Here is an 18,087-nt window from a genome sequence, read left to right as displayed (position 1 = left end):
GGTGTGACAATGCAAATTTACCAAACTTGCTCTGTGAATGTAATAGTGTAATATATGTCATTTTTACACGACGAGTTTCCATAGGCCCTTCCTCTCGGTCTGAAAGTCCCGTGACAACTGACAACCACCCTATTCCAGAATTTGGGTCCAAACATCCAGTACCTTGAGTAATTGTGTTAAGCAGGAGCGCCCTGGCATAAAACCGTGTTGGCAATCCCTTACAAAGTTGTTTCGTAGTAGATGTTCCATCATGGCATCTCTTATAATGCTCTCAAGTACTTTACATACTATGCTGGTCAGGCTCACCGGTCGATAGTTATTCGTGAATTGACGATCGCCCTTCTTGAAGATAGGACCTGCAAACCTTAAAAGATGGGTGTTACTGTTTTATATTCCACTACGTTGAATATTTAAGTAAATTTCACATTATCAGTTCGCTGAAGTACAAGACAGCGGCTGAGGTATTTGTCAATGTTTTGAATTTGAGCGGCCGAGGTTGCACATGAGCTCCACGTGTCTTGCAATCAGGGCTCTGTTGAACGAAGTAATGCAGACTTAAAGACAAAATGTGTCCAGTATAGTTATGGGTGTTCGATTTGTACAGTGGACAATGAACAGCAATAACCATGAAACCATCAAAATGGCACCTAACCAAGCTCTAACACCTAAACATGATCCCCTCTAAAATCAAAGCTGCCAGCTGAATTTCTCACGATAATTGGAGCAGAGACTGAGGAAGGTGAACTTGGACGTCTTTTTGAGGACAAGTTCTGGGTGACAGGGAGCCTCTTCCTGAGATAACCGAAGTGCAGACAGCCGACTACCGTGACTATACTTGAGGATCCTGATGAACCTGAGAATCTGGATGTCAAACACTTCACCACAGGTAAATAAGTTCTTTGCCTTATGTTTGTTAACACAACCAAGATGTGGTGTTTGGCTTGCTGCATGGCTGCATTTCTTAATTGAAAAACAAAAAGTGCAGTAAACATTTTTTTATGACACCGCATACTTATATTTCAACACATTCTAAGTCACTTTTATTCTTGTTTTTTATTCTTGTTATTTTATTCACTTTTATTCTTGTATCTGCACAATATTATTATACAGCAACAGACAGTAGACTTACAATGCCGGTTGCAGAAGCCGTTTCTTATTGTAACAACAGTCGACAACTGCATAGCATAATTATGACGATGAAGAGAACCTGTATCCTGTCAAAAGTGAAAGACAGGAACCACTACAGGTACTTTTACTTTTATCCTAATCCAGCAGGCTGGCAGGATGCTTGCCCGCAGAATAAAATCACTCCGTTCAATTGACGTAGGAAATAATGTTGCAGCGCCAGTGTCGCAGTTTGACCATAGCAAATGAGATCCGCCTAATCTAACTGGAGTTGTGCTTTCTAAGGAAGAGAATGGTGTTAGAAGATAGGTACAAGAAGTGGAATGATTAAAGGCAAACTTGCTCGAAATCAAGTTTGTGCGCTTCGGTGGCCTTAAACCAGATGATGTTCCTCAAGAGCAACTAAGTATTCGGGAAATAGTTAGCACACAGAGAATCTGTGAACAGAAGAAGCCATTGCAGGAGTAACTGCCAAACAAACCGAGTTCAAGTCTAAAAGGTGGCCTTCCTTGCAACGCGAAAACACAGATTAAGAATACTGCATATATTTTTCATACCATTTCTTGTGAATTTTACCAAAAGGTTAATATGTCAAATTCCCGGGATATCCTTAACTCAGAGCATCAATTTTCGCTCCTCCGACGCGCTTGCAAATGCGGGGATGAAATTATATATTTTAAATCTCGTTGTTGCCTGATTTGGCTGGCGAGTGGCTATTTTTATTCTCAAATAGAATAACTGACTTATAATAATTGAGATTGTATGGGTAATGCCATATCATGTCATTCGCTAATGAATTTTTTGAGCTCCGAAATTTCAGAATTCAATTTATAATTTGTACTTCCATGGAAGTAATAAATTTTCGCCGTGCTTAAGTTTTTATTGTGGTCCATCCGCAATTTTTTAAAGATATATAGATATTTTATTTTAGAAAATGAGTGATATATATATATATATATATATATATATATATATATATATATATATATATATAATATTTATATTTATATTTATATTTATATATATCAGGAGTGATTTTTAGGTTTCAGACACCAAAAATTCGAGTGATAACACACTAATAAGTGATAGTGAAGGTAATGATTCCATCTTGAAAAATGCGCGGGGAGTGTTTATCCCCAGGAGATATTGAAAGTGATTACAATTTACGTCCATGCCATGTAGTGTGGTTCCTGAGAATATACATAATAATAATAATGCATACCCCACTGAATATTTAAATCTATTCCTGACCTATGACATTGGCAGTAAGATAGTGATAGAAATATTACTGCGGAAAGTACCAGGCGTTGTTGGCCCCAAACTTGAATACTTATTTATTGCAAAAGTCCCCCAAAGAAAATCAAACTTGACGACTAAATATAGAATATCAACACATTTACTACTATACTGTACTGTATAGTCAACATAGGTGAGTACAATATTGTGAAAAGTAATTTGTGTACAATCAAAGACAAAAGTCGTGGCTCTGTTTTGTCCGTAGATTAAATATAACTCGTGAAACATAATGAGAGCCCCCTACCACATGGCAGAGTGCATATGTTTTCACCAAATTTCACGACATGACTTTTGTCTTTCATTGTACAGGTAGCTGAATCTGGTACATTGATAGCGCAGCGCGCCGTTTTCAGAGGTTGATCGGTACCATAACTTTTTGCACTATATTGTCATCGTGCAGTGTATTATTTGTGGTAATGATATTTAAATGCCTTGGTTAAGGACGTTCAGGTGAGGGCAAGTCGAAGGGAATGATTGAAACCCGCCTTTTGACGCATTCAATATTTATTGATGTGGTCAAAACCTGCGTAGGAGATGTTCATAATATTACATGGTGATTCATCTGATACATAATTAGTTACTCTCACACAAATTTATCTTGATTACAATTTATTAAACATACTGACATAACACAAAGTTCATAACTCTATTAATCTTAGCTTCGCTTCATTCTGCTTTGTCTTATTACTCCAGGTTAGGCAGAAACGAGTTGACGTAATTAGTCAACAATATTTCAGTACCGAGGGGTATGTCATCACTTATGCTGTACTTACAAGTGCGGGTCAATGCAGATCAGTATGGTGTTCCAAGAGACAACATTACAGTACTGCGTAAATTGTCTCGGCACAAATTCTTGGACAAGATTGTGAGTCGGTGTTTACCAGTGCGAGCAGAGGGCTGCTCCTTACAGAATCACTCGAGAGGAAGGAGGGCTGGTCCTCTCAGCATCACTCAAGAGGGCGATCTCCTGGAGTCCAGGCGGCCACGCCACCCTTTAAACTGTGGGGATGATATTGTTTGGTTCACACTCAGGATGGAATGGAGAAAGGAAACTCACAATGTGCTCTCTATATACATGTTGTATTGGATGTACAATGCAGCTTGGTGCTGGGAAGGCAGCAGGTTACAAGCGTGATGTAGAGAGAGCTGGTTGGTGAGGATGCTCAGAGAAGGACAGCTTGTGGGTCGCCATGCTCGCCGGCGGGAGCGAGGACCACCAGGCAGGCGGAGGAGGTGTTGCTGGCTGGTTGGTGTAGGTAGAAAAGAGTCAGGTCACCACGAGGTCAAGTCTTAAATAGCGGGGGGTAGGCGTGGCTTAGTAGTTGACCCCTGCTCTGTGATGTATGGCGGCGCTGGTTGACCCAGACCACGAGGCATACACTGGGGAATTGGTGGGGTCGACTACTCAGCGACAAACAGCGTTTGTAGGGTAGAAATCCACTACAATACTCCCCCTTCCCTCCAGGCGGTGTAGGAGACTTTTTGTCTGCAGGGTTGCTTAACACATGTGAGGCAGAACGGGCGGTGCATGCCTCATGTGAGACAACGGCGATGGCGTGGATGAGCCTGTCGCTGGATACAACTGTCTAGATACACACTATCTGTGGGAGAAGAGAGGGAGAAAAAGGGTGTGTGGAGGCGATGAATGCTGTGCTTCCCTCATGGCAGGTACAGAGCCGTCAGATGCGCCTGCTGGGGTGTGTGGGCCTGGGTCAGGAGCAGGGGCTGCGTCAGCAGAAGCGTCAGCAGAAGCGGATTAGGGCTCGTGACAGCAGCTGGGTCTACGACAGCAGGTGGGTGCAGGACATTAGCAGGGAGTACCTGAGGGAGAAAAGAGGGGTGTGTGGGTCCGCACTCAGGAACAGAGACCGCATCAGGGGCGGCAGGGGTTACTGCTGGGCCGGGGTCGGCGTCTGAGGCAGGACGGGTGTGTTTGTCCGCGTCAGGAGCAGGGGCAGCAGGGGTTACTGCTGGGCCGGGGTCAGCGTCTGAGGCAGGACGGGACAGGACGCATCAGGGGCGGCAGGGGATCCTGCTGGGCCGGGGTCGGAAGAGGAGCGACTCTGCTTAGAGTAGCAGAGCTGCTCTAGGGTTTCTAACCTGCAGTGTAGAGACAGTAGCTGTAGAGCCGATGAGAGCTGCTTCTGGGTGGATAAGCCAGTCTTCCATGTTGCTTGAAGACTGGGAGCGTGATCTGTTTCTCCTCCATCCTGTATTAGTGCGAATCTCCGGGAGCCACCATTTGTGCGGATGATATTGTTTGGTTCACACTCAGGATGGAATGGAGAAAGGAAACTCACAATGTGCTCTCTATATACATGTTGTATTGGATGTACAATGCAGCTTGGTGCTGGGAAGGCAGCATGGTTACAAGCGTGATGTAGAGAGAGCTGGTTGGTGAGGATGCTCAGAGAAGGACAGCTTGTGGGTCGCCATGCTCGCCGGCGGGAGCGAGGACCGCCAGGCAGGCAGAGGAGGAGCGAGGGCCGCCTGGCAGCGGCGGAGGAGGAGGTGTTGCTGGCTGCGGCTGTAGGTAGAAAGAGGGCAGGTCACCACGAGGTCAGGTCTTAAATAGCGGGGGGCAGGCGTGGCTTAGTAGTTGAACCCCGCTCCGTGATGTATGGCGGCGCTGGTTGACCTAGACCACGAGGCATACACTGGGGAATTGGTGGGGTCGGCTACTCAGCGACAAACAGCGTTTGTAGGGGAGAAATCCACTACAAAACCATACATTTAGCAGAATCAGGACCTCTTGTCCGTAAACACCGCCCACCCCCAATCCTTGTTCGGGTAAGGTAGCAAACGCCAGCACTCACACGCCAGCACTGACGCCAGCGGTGATAACACTCCCGGCGGTGCCAGCATTTTTTTTTTTTTTTTGTAGGGAAAGGAGGACTGAAGGAAGATTAGAGGTGGGGGAAGGAAGTTAGAGTTCGGAAATTGAAGAAATTTAGGAGGAGGTAAGAGAGGGTGGGCTGACCGCCTAGCTAAGCTAATAGTGTGTTTGGGTTGTGTCATGGGTTAGTTATTGTCTGTCGGTACAGGGACTAGACAGCCTACCCTGTCCCATTTATGGGTGTTTTAAGGGCCTTATTTCATATTCCGCCGACCCTACTGGCGGATGTTGGTCTAGGGATGTTGTCTATTGCCTGGCCGTGTAGATCGGGGGTGGTAATGGGCCTTTTGAGATTTCGTAGCTTTTTGGGAACCATTTATGGTTGTTGTCGTTATCTGGTGGGAGTCTTTGAAGGAGTTCTTGCTCTAATCGTTCTATCTTTTGCCAGATTCTGCTGGCCAGGGTGTGCAGCTGCTGGTTGATGGGGTTTCATTCTCAGGTCTCTATGTATCTCGGCTGTGGTTCTGGTGAAGGGGTATCTTTCACCTGTGACGAATCTTAGGGCTTCATTTTGGACCACCTGTAATTTTAATATTTGAGTGGTGCTCATAGTATGAAGAGGTATTGCTGGGTAAGTTAATATCGGTGTGATAAATGATGTCACCAGGCGGAGTTTTATTTTCTCAGGAAGCGCTTTAAAGCGGTATAGTTTTCTCAGCTCTCTTCTTGCTTTTTCCTTCCTGCTGTGGACATGATGGGAGTAACCTGTCGTGGATATATGTAGGCCCAGGAGGGTGCCTCTTCTTTTGTATTCTATCTGGGCATTATTGGTTACTAATGGATGGGTTTTCCTTCTGCATAAGGGTATCACTGTGAATTTCGGGAGACTGGTTTGGATTTTCCATTGTTTTTCGTAGTTATTTACCCTTTCTAATTCCCGCCTAGTGTTTTCGGCCTGTAACGCTCGCGATTTTCCTTGATGTGTTGTTATTTGAGTGATATCGTCTGCATACATAATATCTTCGTTACCTATTCTAGTGGGAGGCGGGGTGTCACTTGTGTAGATAATATATAGGGTGGGGGAGAGGACACTTCCATGAGGGACTCCACTCATATATATTATATATATATATATAATATATATATAATAAATAATATATATAAATATATAATAAATAATATATATATATATATATATATATATATATATATATATAATAATATATATATATATATATATATATATATATATATATATATATATATATATAATGTAAATCACAATAGCAGTGGCTAAGATAAATCTTGATAAAATCACACGGAAAATGGAAACAACGAGCACCTTGCTTTTGTCTTTTCACCTCCATCCTTTTCTGTGTTAATTGAACAAATAGAAATATCAATATTGGTAAATTGCAGTTCAGACAATACATCCCAGTAGTTGAGCAATGTGTTTTTCCAATGGTTTCATAATTTAAGACACTTTTCATTACGTTTCTGTCTTAAATTGCCTAAAATTACCTAATCTAACCTCCCAGTATAATTAAGTAATTCGCAAGGGAAACGTCATAAAAGAAAAGTGTCTTAAAATTGTCTAAACTATCGGAAAAACACATTGCTCAACTCTTGATCCATATTGTCCCAAACTTCAGTTATACCCAATATAGTATTCATAGACTGAGGATGATAGTGTAAATATGACGATAACCTGGTGATGTGGTTGCCTCCACAAAATAATTTGGTGCAACCTTCCTCTTCCCCAACTCCCAGAGCATGGATCCTCCCCTCAATTTCCTTTCCTTGTTTTCTTCTTGTTACACCACTTTGTCAGCACCGCCATCCAAATTTTTTCAGACAGATTGTAGGTAATGATATACTGTACTTGGTAATCAGAATATAATCTGTAGCCATACAGGAAGTGTCAACATTCTTAGGTATAGGAGAAATCCTTTCTTAACATTATCTGGGCACTATAAAGAGGTTGCTTCTACCCATTCTCCCCAGTTTACTACCAAGTCAACATATCTCACAATGTTGCCTGTTCTCACTAATCTGCTAACCACTGTACCAGGTGTAAGTGCAGTCAGTTGCACATTAAGCACATAGGTATACTATTGTCCTAAATTCAGTGTAGCTGCCAGTACAGTACTAGGCACTCATTGTGAAGTCATGTACTGTACTGTACTAAGATTTGAAACTCCTACAAATGCCATTGCTGCAAAATTTCATCCCACAGTTGACAGTTTCAGAACACAGAAGTGTCTTTGAATTTTTCTTCTTGTTCAGCCAATAACAGAAAATAAGAATCAAAGTACAGTACAGTACTCTATTGTACAGGTATAGTAGAGTATTACATCTACTGTATGCTTTTCATTTTGTCTTGAAGGAGACCAGATGAAGAATGTGAAGGTCTGAGTTACCATATATGTATAGCATCTCTGCCAGTTAGCCCATTGCATATGTACTGGACATTACTCAGATTTGCAAATTCACAGTTTGTTGTTATCATAAGAAAGTAGCTAACAAAGAACAGATCAATTGACCAAATGGCTGGTGAACTGATAAGTGATGAAATGATAGATTAAAAAAATAAAAATAAAATGTAGATGAACAAAAAGTAAATAAATAAAGACTCCTATTTATAGACACTTCAACAGGTGGAACAAAGGTGTACAGCATGTAGTTCACACTCCATGTTACAGTCATGTACTGTACCGGTGAGTCAGCTACAGTGATATTGCTGTGTCACAACATATTATTTCCATCTTACAAAGGACACTGTTTAAAGGTATTAAATAAAACATAATCAAATTATACTTTCAATTTATTTTTCATCAGTACAAAAGTAAATTGTTTATCAATTCTGAAATCAGAACTAAAATACAAAAAAAAAATAGTCACAAGGTTTTCACATATAATTTAGTTAACTTGTTAAACTGTGTTCATATATTCTGTTCAAGTGCTGAATTACAGATATGATTTTTGTTCAACAAAATAAATATTAACATTTCACTGAATTTTCTACAGTTTAAACAATGTAGTAATACAAAATAACATTGTTCTTTACTGGTTGTGTCTCAGGCTTCCCAGGTTTTCACACTTAAAAGCTTCCAAAACAGCATATCAAGACTGTGAAAGTACAGTACAGGGTATGTACAGTACAGTTGTATAAAACAACAAGATATGGAAGACTTTGGTGTATTCAGTGGAAGGAAAACCCATGATCTAAACCATGGAATTAAATCATTCAAGAATATCACAGTGTTATAATCCTCCAGTGAACATGGTGGAGTCATCTGATTTGACTGTTTATGAAGCATCTCAACTGAATTATTTTTGTGTAAATATAAAACAAATAAATTAACAATGAAGCAATCAATAAAGGTAATTAATATACTGACTGGAATACATTAAAGATCTGATTTCTAATTTTGCATGAAGTATGCCTGTCATGTGGGATATTTAAATAATACAGTACTCGGAAAATTGTAGCTAATGCTGTCTCGACATCACAGGAGGAGGTTAAGTAAAGACTTCACCTCTCTGTTTACAGGAGCTAATACAGGTATAACTGTGTAATTCTTCTCTTCCAACCAACACTAACACAATTAATGATTCAAATACAGTGTTAGATTTGTAACTTGAAAAGTGCTCTAGTTCAAGAAAGGAATATCCGTATCTATCACCGACTTATATTTTCTTCTTATACTGTACTTTATCCTCTTCGTCACTGATCAGCCTGTTAGCCACCTGGGTGGTTGACCATGTCTGTTACACACTGTTGGGATGCAGTACAGTACAGTACTGAACTGGGCATGCACTAGCTCCAAAATGTACTGTACAGTACCTAAACCTGTGCCAGTGTTTGTCAAGTTTGCTCATAATTGAACTTTATACAATAAATTCTCACATTGCTAGCTGCATTGTATTGAATAATATACAGTACATGTACTGTATACCTACTCCATGCTTTTTGTAGTTAGCTTTTTTTTAACGAGCATAATCAATTCTTGCAGGGTAAACAATGTAAATTATTTTGTAAATATTTCATAGTTAACTTCACATTTTCTCCATCCATCATCCTTTCCCTCCAGCCATCTACAGGTATAGCTGCCAGGAATCATACTAAATAAAGTATAATATTCATTCATTATCATTTACCACATATAATTTGAGCTTCATGGCACTTTTAATGATAACCAAGTCAGAGTCTGAAAACAAAACAGAGTGAATTGAAAGCCATAAAGACCTAAGTCCAACATAGATTAACTATCTTTAAAATATATTTTCAAAATAGAATTTGTCACAAAATTATTTTTCACATACAAGAATTGGGCATACAGTTATAATATGTATCCTTAACGCTGTACTGTACCAAATGATATACAGTTCATTAGTGATCTAGCTATGGTATAAAATGAGTCTCCTGACTGGTTTAGTTAGCTGCCAATGATTAGGTGTTGTCATGCCAACTAGTAAATCAGTAATCTGTTGAAATTCAATCTCATCACATACCCATACACATTGCTGAGCATAAATAACCGTTTTGAACAGATATAGAATGCAAACTCTTAAATTTGCTTTGGTATTGACAAAGACTTGCAGCAGAATCTGCAAATACAGCTGTAGTACTTCAATATTACTCATACTTAAATTCTTAAAATACAGTTGTACAGTTGTATGAAATATCATTTGTTTGGTTTTATGGCATTTAGAAACTTCACCATACCTTTTAAACACTTAACATAATTTGATAAATAACTGTAAGTAATAGTCTCCTTTCATCCTCCTTATTACTAAATCATGATCAAAGCCTTCAACAGAAGCAGAAAACTTCTGACAGTATATGGTGCTTATGGGATCACCCACAAGAAGTACTAATATAACACATAAAGCAATACTACTACACACAATTAAAGTGTAAGACAAACTACTCCATACCAGGACATTATTAAGGTAAACATCAGTTTGACAAACGTAATTGTAAAAATACTAGACAACATGAAGTCAATATTGATTGAGAGCATATGTTACCAGTAACACAAAGAGATAGCAGGAACTTTGTAGTTACTGTATTTGTGTTTACATTGGAACAAATCTTACATAGTTCACACGTAAAAGTGCGATCAACCAAAGGTGGATAGGAACAAATACAGAAATTTATCTAAGGCAATAATACCATTGAATCACTTCAACATAAAAAAATAGTGTAAACAATGCTGATGGAATGAAAGTATGAGGTTAAAACATGAAATACTGTTTACAAAATCACAATGGAGATGAAATTCTGTACTATGTATAATGATAACATATAAAAGGCTATGAATGATACATTAAAATGATCATAATGTAGCCATGTGTATGAAAATGATAATGGGTTATACTTATATACTGTAATGACTTATAATAACAGTACTATAATATACCTGTTATAATCATTTGGCATATAATGAAACTTGGTATAGTGTGTTCAGGTGAAAGTCCAGCTGAGGTATTTCTAGATATGTTTACAGCCTAAATGACTGTCACAGCATCTCACCCATATGATGACGACAGAAGAAAAAAAAGCCAAATTTTATTTACTTCAATGATCTGTGTTGGTGATTAGTGACAAGTGATTGATACAAAGGAGGGGAGCGAGCAGCGAGCAGCCCTTGCCATGAGTGGGCTGGGGGAGATTTTATTTTATTTTATTTATTTTTCAGTCAGTCAGTCTGGAAATGGGTACATAAAGCTGACTAATTTAAATATTATAGTGAATATTAACTTGTCTTCCTGACATATAGTGCCCTCAATACCAACAAATCATGAAGTATACATAATAAATATTAAATATGAAAGTATGAAAGTGATACTGTATTATGTTCTATATTCAACAATATAAATATCTGATAATGTTGTGTCACTAAACCCATGACCTAGGCTGTCTCCTGTGAGAAGTTAATGTTTTATGACAACCACCACATACAGTACTGTGTCATGAGTGCACCGCAGGCTTAGGCAACATGGTGGTGTATAATATGTACAGTACAGTACTGTAGCTACAAATACTGTACCTATATGATGATAAATTGTAAGATAGCTGATCAAGTACAGTTAGCATGATAAATGTTAGAGGAATTTCAATTTCTCTCATGGTTTTATGAATGAATAAACATGTACTTGTACTGTAATGAACTGATAGGTTACTTTTACAGAAGGTGAAATACAGTAAAAATTTTCTTGTTAGTTAATTATAAAAGAGGAAGATCTCTTTCTGTTCACTCATATTAGACCCTTATGCTGAAGTCACTTGAAGCAAATTGGTGAAGATAAAATTCCAGTTTTGCCAATTGTGTTCACACCAGTTAGTAAACAATATAAAGGAGGCCCATAAAATTAATCTGCAAAATATTTTTTGTAAATTTAAAATGTACTAGATTACTGTACATACAAACACTAATACTATACTGTACAGTATTTTGGAAGATAGTACAGTATTCATTACCAAATTTTAGTATTAAACAACAACTTTGTTGTATTAGCTCCTGATGCACCACAAGTTCTCAAGTGTATTGAATGTCATATCATTAACTTTCTGCAAAAGTTAATGATGACAAATTTATCAAAACTGACACTGAATTAAAAACAAATCTCATAAGACATAAAATAAACTTTACTCTTAAGAAAAATTATAAGGATTTAGAATTTGTGATGTAAATTCTTCATTTGGTGAGAGATTGAAAGTCAGAATTTTAAGTATACAGTAGTACCCCGATTTACGCGGTCAATTGAACCCATGGGGTACCGCGGAAAGTGAAAATCGCATAAAGTGAACAACAGAACATATGGGATTAATTCCAATAGAGACTGGCCCGACCCCCAAACTTCATTTTTCAGACACAATACCTACGTTGTAGTAAAAATTACATCTTAATTTTATGATGGTATGCACACACAATTAATAATTAAGAGAAATATCAATAATATTAGTTTTTTTAACACTTACATTAGTAGAAAAGATGGCTGGGCACACAGGGATGGGGGGTTGGTTCCGAGGCAGAAGGCAGATTATTGGCCCTCACCTGTATCAATTGTATCACTATCCACTTAGACCGGCTGTGGTGGGTGGCGGGTGAAGAACCCGGTAATGTTTTGATGACTGGGTGACCTTGTGCGCATCCTGCCCGCGCCGCTTCCCGCGTATATGAGTAGATGCACCGCGGAAAGTGAAAGTTCGGTTCTGGCGAGGCACCGCGTAAATGAGGAATCGCGGAAAGTGAAACCGCTTAAAGCGGGGTAATGCTTATATATATATATATATATATATATATATATATATATATATATATATATATATATATATATATATATATATATATATATATATATATATATATATATATATATATATATATATATATATATATATATATATATATATATATATATATATATATATATATATATATATATATATATATATATATATATATCTCTGGTTTTACCTATAAAATTGAGAATGCTATAGCAGCGCAACTCCTACAACAGTATTGGGTGAATCTGGGACTATTTAGCCTGGTGGCATGAATATTGTACATGGCCCACAACATGAGCGTCAGTAGCCATCTTGTCTCATTGTGTAGCCAGTGCACCACTGTTATTGTTGAAATTTCGTCTTTTGATGTGGAAATTCGTGTTATTTGTATAACTTTATTTTGTTATACAAGTATACAATTGTAACAATGGATAAGTCAGCGATGAAAGCTAATAACCCTTGAAAATAAGAAATTATAAAAACGTGAGAATGGAAGAAGCTTGCGAAACTTAGTGATGTATGGGATATTCGTCGACTATATGATTTTGAAGAATAAAGGAGTTAAAACTGTGCAAGTGGCTGAGAATCTTTAGACTTAGCAAAGCAAGGTGTAATGTGATTGAAGAGATGGAAAATTTACTCTTAGTGTGGATAAAGAAAAAAGTGGCAGGTGGTAACATTAGTGAAGCTATAATTTGTGAGAAGGCTAAACAATTGTTTGAGGACTTTAAGCCAAGACTCCCAGTGGAAGTGATAGTGCTGTGCCAGTGTTTAGGGGTACCTGCATGCTGAATAACACTAAAATGAATAAAGTCCGTATTTTTACATTTTCACAGAATTTTCAGTGTTCAGTGGTTGTATTTGGGGGCTCGGAACGGATTAATCCTATATGATGAATGCTATACTTGAACGAGGTTCTGGAACCAATTACGTTCGTTATAGCATACTACTATATATATATATATATATATATATATATATATATATTATATATATATATATATATATATATATATATATATATATATATATATATATATATATATATATATATATATATATATATATTTAGGAGCCACAGAGGAGCATGCAACCAATGGCTGAGCTGCCAGTGTGCCATTGACATTCACTCGGGTGAAATCTTTCCTAGAAACTCTCTGCTACCACCACCTGTCTACTCCATTACATATAAAGGTATAATAAAAATAAATTTCATTAAACATGTAAACATTAAACAAATCACTGGATTACTATCCGATACGGTACTACATCACTTTCTTCATTGTAGCTACTTACCAGTAGTGATATGTTATGATCACAAAGAGAGTATTAATGATATAAATTGTATGACATGCTACCCAAACATTATATGAGAGTAAGCAACAGGATATTTTTTGGGAAAAGTTTAAAATATCAAAATTTATAATGCTAAATAGATCAAGACTTGAATTAAGCTATGACATCTGTTTTGTTAAACTGTAGTTATACTGTGTCATCACTTTGTAATTGTTTTAGGGGAATTGCCTTGTCTGAAGACAGGTGAATGAATACAAGTACCCATTGCATATTCACTTGTAAATGTGAAGTTACTTAGAAGTCAAAATTACAATTGTGTAAAGACAGTGTTAAGGAAGACATAAATTATTCTTTAAATATACAGTACAATCAAAAGAATTAATAATTGTGTGAGAAAGTGTTACTGTTCCTCTACCTGAGGATATGACAGATGTTTTTCTTCTCGTTCACAATACACATACGACCAGATATGTGTATGGAACTCATTGGTGGTAAAAATATTTATAAAGTGAGCTTTACAACTTCCATCAAAAGAAGCTACGCTTGTATTAGGAAAGTGTAAAGGCAGTTCTGAAGTACAGGGTACTCCACAAGGAATATATCCAACTACAAGTACCATTAATTGTGGAATAGTAGATATTTTGTGGACATTTCTACATGCTGAGGCACAAAGTAGACCTTGTTTAGGATAGTACTACAAGAATTTGGAGATTCTCAGAGCAGATCTTTTTTAGATGCAGGTGAACACTTAATGGCTGCCATGGTGACCAGGCTAAACATGTTGTCATGCTAGGTTAATATTTACAGCCTCCTCCTCCTCCACCTGGCTGTCTCTCTCGCCTTCTGTGTCAGACTCTTCAGCATCAGTGTAGTTATAAAATGCTTGTAAGGTTTCCTCAAGCTCTTCCTCTTCCTTCTGACTGAGTCGCCTAATTGGTGGGCACAGTTTGATGTGCTTGATTGGTGGTTTGTAGAAGCTGTCTTTCAGGAGAGGCATAAAATCCCTTTGATCCATTGAGTTGATGGTCGAGGGAAGAGAGCTCGTTGGAGAGTTTATGTCATCTTGAAGAGAGCTGCTGCTACTTGTGGTACCTGCTGCAGCCACTTCATCTTCAATTGATTTAACAAGGGTGACTAAGTTCAACACTTCCCGAAGTGGAAGGGTAACTTCATTAGGCTGGCTGGGTACAATGTTTTCTGACTGGGGTGTTTCATCTGAAGTAAATACTTCCCCATCAAAGATACCAAACAAAGTTTTTGTAAATTCAAGTTTATGTGGAGACTGTGCAATTAATCTTCTGATACCTGGAACGGTGTCTGACCTGACAATTACACTGACATCCAGTAGTTGAGACAGAGTCAGGGACAAGTCAGCTTGTGAGTTGTCTGTGCCTGCCAAGAAAAGTTATAGTTACAGAAAATTTTACCAAAATATTTAGATCCAATATAGCTACAGTATACATGGTTTAAATTTTCAAGGCGGATCCAGGGGGGATCCTGGGGGGTCTGGACCCCCCTTTTCACCAGAAAAATCCAATACTTTTTCTTTAATACAGTATTGTACTCGGACATTTTTATATAGTAAAAAGTATTTACTATTGAATTCAGAATATCTCCTAATATCAAGTGTGCATGGCTTCAAAATGGCCTCAAAATGCCCATGATATTGATCAGATCTCAAAAGAATTTCTGGGGGTACTTACAGCGCCCCCCCAATACACCCAGCTGGGTGGGGTTACTGCACTCACCATATTCCCTCACCCTCAACTTCTGGAACCCCCCTTCACTTGATATTCCTGGATCTGCCCCTGATTTTTAAATGTTTCAGCATGGTGTGTGACCTAAGATAAGGCGTTGACTAATTCTGAATGTTGGACTATTTTACCGGCAGGTCCTCTAGGTGATTACTGTATGTTATACTATACTGTATACAGTATATGAAATATTTTGTCTTTGTTATAAGGCAACTGCTTCAGTAAAAAATCATATGCTTCAAGAAAAGAACATAATGTGTTTCAAGCAATCATATCAAGTTAAGAGCAAATATTGGAACAGAATACACTGTACAGTACTGTACTGTACTGTACTAGTATAAAGATATTGTACACTATTCATTATTGCAGAAGAATCAACTAACCAATGATAAAAGACTGTAAAGAAATGTTTGTAATATATGCTAAGAATACTTTCTTTTAACCATCAATATCTGTAATGAATTAAATTTAATATACAGTACTGTACTGTACTGTACTGTACTGTACTACACTGTACTGTACCTGTACTGTACTGTCTCCAGTCAGCATGTGTTTCTTTCACACAGCAGAAATTTATGTGCTGTAAAAGATAACTGTGATGGATATACAGTATGTATGCCATTGCAGTATGTTGGTATGGTGCTCATGTGCATGTTTTTGACTGATCTCAAGTGAACAAATTTATGTGTCTTGGATACATAAATCCCTTGGCCACAACAGGTCTACCCATCCCAGTGGGGGTTTGTTCCTTCAACAATAGAATCAAAGATCAGTTTTATAATAACTCACCCTGACATCCATAAATGAAGAAGAAATACAAATACTATACATTGATGTAAAAGTTAGTGGAGTACTGTACTGTATTCCTAAATGATAAAACAGCCAAAGCAGAGGATTAAAAAAAAAAAAAAAAAATTATATATATATATATATATATATATATATATATATATATATATATATATATATATATATATATATATATATATATATATATATATATATATATATATACAGTATATATATATATATAGGTATATATATATATATATATATATATATATATATATATATATATATATATATATATATATATATATATATATATATATATATATATATATATATATATTGTATATATACAGTATACTTGACTAGAGCATTTTTCACATAAGTGTAAAAACTCTATCTGACACAGTTTTTGATACCAAAGGCCAGTGCAATATGTACAATACATTATTAAAAAAGACTGACCTGCTTCAGCATCGGGCAAAAGGCTGGGCTTGCGGGACTTAGGTCGTGAGGGTCTAATGGCGTCAAGAGCATCAGCCACCTCAACCATGAGTGCCACCACCCCAGTGTCACTCTCTGTCTCATTCTTCTCCTGACCTGTACAAACCCTCTGGGATACCACCTGCAAGAGTACCGGTATCACATTATAATAATACTGTACAGTACGTGTTCTGTGTTAAACAGGCTGTAAATCACTTAAAAAACACCAAAATTCTTTCTCATTATTTTTTTTATCTTTGTGCTTTTAATTCATTCACAGCCTAAATACATTCTCATAAATCTCCACAGCCATAAAGATGAGAACTATATACAATAGAGTCTGCATTTACGCGGCTTTTGTTTATGCGTTTGGTCATTTACGCGGTGCCTTGCCAGAATGAAATGCTTTAATTACGCGGTAAATTTGCTCATTTACGTGGGAAGTGGCGCGGGCAGGGTGCGCACAAGGTCACCCAGTCATCAAAACATTACCGAGTTCTTCACCCGCCACCCACCACAGCCAGCCCAAGTCAGTGATAGTGATAGTGAGGATATGGACTTTGAGGGGTTTGACAAAGAGACCCTGCAAGCCTCTGTGGTGGATAGTGATACAATTGATACAAGTGATACAGGTGAGTGCCAATAATCTGCCCTCTGCCTCGGAACCAACCTCCCATCCCCGTGTGCTCAGCCATCTTTTCTACTGACGTAAGTGTTAAAAAACCTAATATTATTGATATTTCTCTTAATTATTAATTGTGTGTGCATACCATCATAAAATTAAGATGTTATTTTGACTACAAGGTACGTATTGTGTCGGAAAAAGTGGAGTTTGGGGGTTGGCCCAGTCTCTATTTCAATTAATCCCATAATTGTTCTGTTATTTCATTTACGCGTTTCTCGTTTTACGCGGGCCTCCACGGGTTCAATTGCCCGCGTAAATGCAGACTCCACTGTATATATACAGTATATATTTATTTATTTATTTATTTTCATTACCACACAAAAGAGGGACTGATATATTGTAGTTCTGTATACAGTTGTACCCCACTTAACGCGGTCAATTGAACCCAGAGGGTCCCGCGTTAAGTGAAATCCGCGTTAAGTGAACAACAGAACATATGGGATTAATTCCAATAGAACCCAGCCCGACCCCCAAACTCCACTTTTTGACGACACATAACTATGTTGTAGTAAAAATTCTATCTTAA

The 18,087-nt window shown here is 37.7% G+C and overlaps 1 protein-coding gene across 4 annotated transcripts in view; it reads right to left on the bottom strand.

Moving 5' to 3' along the window:
* Nucleotides 1-13,850: 13,850 nt before the first annotated feature.
* The window catches only part of LOC121877530, a 152,038-nt gene continuing 147,801 nt past the window's right edge, over nucleotides 13,851-18,087 (bottom strand). For all 4 annotated transcript variants that reach the window (XM_042383297.1, XM_042383296.1, XM_042383299.1 and 1 more), the window contains 2 exons: nucleotides 16,859-17,018; nucleotides 13,851-15,242 (listed from right to left, as the gene is read on the bottom strand). In XM_042383297.1, the coding sequence (XP_042239231.1) occupies nucleotides 14,635-15,242; nucleotides 16,859-17,018 (768 nt within the window). In that variant the 3' untranslated portion in view covers nucleotides 13,851-14,634. The remainder of the gene's footprint in view (nucleotides 15,243-16,858; nucleotides 17,019-18,087) is intronic.

The sequence above is a fragment of the Homarus americanus genome, unplaced genomic scaffold (assembly GCF_018991925.1).
Source record: "Homarus americanus isolate GMGI-L3 unplaced genomic scaffold, GMGI_Hamer_2.0 scaffold14655, whole genome shotgun sequence".
NCBI classification, from domain to species: Eukaryota; Metazoa; Arthropoda; class Malacostraca; order Decapoda; family Nephropidae; genus Homarus; species Homarus americanus.
The sequence above is the reverse complement of the archived record's forward strand: the minus strand, read 5'-3'. Positions and strand labels throughout refer to the sequence as shown.